General features: G+C 43.3%; 1 protein-coding gene across 1 annotated transcript; it reads right to left on the minus strand.

The window, feature by feature from the left end:
• Positions 1-554: 554 nt before the first annotated feature.
• Positions 555-2,234, minus strand: LOC123982189 (neuropeptide FF receptor 2-like). The gene is made up of 3 exons (XM_046067608.1): positions 1,907-2,234; positions 1,551-1,650; positions 555-1,449 (listed from the first exon to the last, which is right to left on the minus strand). Exons 1-3 carry the CDS (start codon positions 2,232-2,234, stop codon positions 555-557), a joined length of 1,323 nt encoding a protein of 440 aa, XP_045923564.1.
• Positions 2,235-2,492: the final 258 nt, after the last annotated feature.

The following is a 2,492-nucleotide window of genomic DNA, read 5'->3' on the forward strand; positions in this document are numbered from 1 at the left end:
CTAAAAAACAAGACAAAGATCAGTTTTGCCATTTTATGTTCAGCAGATCACTATATATTTTGCAAGAGAGCAGTGGGACAAGAAAGAGCAACCACAGTGAGCTGTTACGCCCAGGCCACACCGAATACCTGTGCATGATGGCTACCTCACTGAACTGCTGCGGTTCACACAGACAGCGTTGCTGCTGTGCTGCAACCTCCAGCCCTGTCTTTCTACATTGAGTTTGCCTTTGAGAATGGACATCAATGATAGAATGTTTCATTTCATTTATATTTAGTTATTGAACATTTAAGAAAAATACTAAGACTTTGGACCTTTAAACTCTTTGTTTATATTATTTACTTGATTTACTAGATTTCCTATATACAGCACGATAAACATTCACAAGGGATATTCAGAATGATTCACTGATGTTGCAGCTTGCAAGTACATTCACTTAGAACAAATATACACGGATGGAGTTTAATGAATGAGGCTTGTTTTTCATTCTCCTTGAAATGCAATATATCATTCTCCAGAGCCCTCAGAGGTCTCAGTGCTCAGTCTCAGTCTGTCTATGTGTGGGACACCTTTTCCAGGTCCTCCATGATCAGGTCCTGTTCTTTAATATCACAACTACCAGCCAAGCACCCTCCTTCCTGACATGAGCACTTCCCATTCCCCACTAACACTGATCTGACACAAGAGCCTGATCTACTGAGGACAGCAGGCTGGACTGGGAGTACAGCATTCCCCCGGATTCGGTAAGAGAAGGTCTTCTGGCGCTCAATGTCAGCAGTGCACAGCTGGAATTTGAAAGCAGCCTGAAAGCCTCTGCGAAAATTTTCATTGAAGAAGCCATAGATGATAGGGTTGACGCTGCTGTTGAAGAAGGCCAACCAGTGAGCAAATGGATACACGTAGATGTTAATGACACGATGCTGATGCTCTGTCAGGCTGGCATAGTCACTCAGCATCATCAGCGTCCACAGTGGAAGCCAGGATAAGATAAATAGCAGAGCCACAACCAGCAGCATCATTATCACCCTTGTCTTCTTCTTTGAAATTGTGTGACGACCTTCGATGCTTGATTTGTTGTTGCCAGTAGCTTTTTCAGACATGCTCCCACTGCCCCTCTTTGGAGGAATAGTGGTCTTGGAGAGAGTGAAGCCAATGCGGGCATACATGATGACGATAAGGCTGAGAGGAGCAAGGTAGATGTTAGCAAAGAGGACAGTGGTGTAGATTTTCCGCATCTCCTGATTGGGCCAATTTTCCCTGCACCAGTAGAAGGGGTGGGTGTCATTGTTAAGTCCATTGACAATTCGCACCCTCTGCTCCTTTGTGACCTGGAGCATGACCCCAGAGGGACACATGATGCATGCAGCCAGGACCCATATGATGACAATAATAAGCTTGGAGGTGGCAATGGTCAGCTTCTGCTCGAAGGGGTAGACAATGCAGCGGAATCTGACACAAAGGGAATCAGAGGAAATGCATAAAGGAAAAGATGTCTCTTAGGATAAAACACACACAAGCACGTAATAACCAGTAAAATTAACAACCCTCACCTGTCAACAGCTATTGCCACCAGAGTGAACACAGATGCTGACACAGATATCCCTTGAACCATACCGCTTAGCTTGCACACTATGCTGCCAAATGGCCATCCTGCAGAACAGAGAAAACTGTTAAAATGTGTAAAAATATAAAAACAAGAAGACAGCATGAATAATGTTAATTCTGAAATGACTCCGAATGGCAGAAAGTGTTAGACCAGCTGAATATTTCATCAGTTCCAAATCAAAGCCAATACAGAAGTTAGAGGTATATGAATCATGAGTATAAGGATATAAGGAAATGCTCTCCTTTTATAGCCTCAATTTAGGCATGTTATCAAAGTTGAAAAAAAACACATTTTTCTGACCTGTTATGATGTTGTCCACCAGTGTGGTTGGCATGCAAAAGATGCCAACTAGCAGGTCACTGATGGCAAGGTTGAGAATAAACAGGTTGGTGACCGTGCACATGTTCTTGCTGCGCAGCACAATGAAACACACTACCCCATTGCCCAGCATGCACATCAGAAAGATGAGCAGGTAGGACACAGTGAAGACTGCTGCCACAGAGGGCTTGTGGAGGTAGAAATCAACAAAGGTGATGTTCTGGTGGGTCAAAGGGTTTTCCTGCAATCTTGAGAAATTGGAAGGGTTCAGGCCCTCCCAAGTAGTGTTGAGAACTAGATTCTGGGTCATGGTGATGTCTGGGTGCAAGAGAGAAAAAGAAATAGAGACAGGCAGAAATGTACTACATGGATAACCTATTATTTGCGCAGCACATTAGTGCATGTGTTCTGGGTTAAATATCCAATATCCTCCGTTAACAAAATCAACCAATTACCAAGGAGAACATTATTACACACATCATCCCGCTGGGAGTGCAATCCTGAAGGCCAGAAGAAAGACTAAATTGGTAATTACATAAAACAACAAAACCTATCTAGAAATCAATAG

This window comes from Micropterus dolomieu, linkage group LG13, assembly GCF_021292245.1.
Source record: "Micropterus dolomieu isolate WLL.071019.BEF.003 ecotype Adirondacks linkage group LG13, ASM2129224v1, whole genome shotgun sequence".
NCBI classification, from domain to species: domain Eukaryota; kingdom Metazoa; phylum Chordata; class Actinopteri; order Centrarchiformes; family Centrarchidae; genus Micropterus; species Micropterus dolomieu.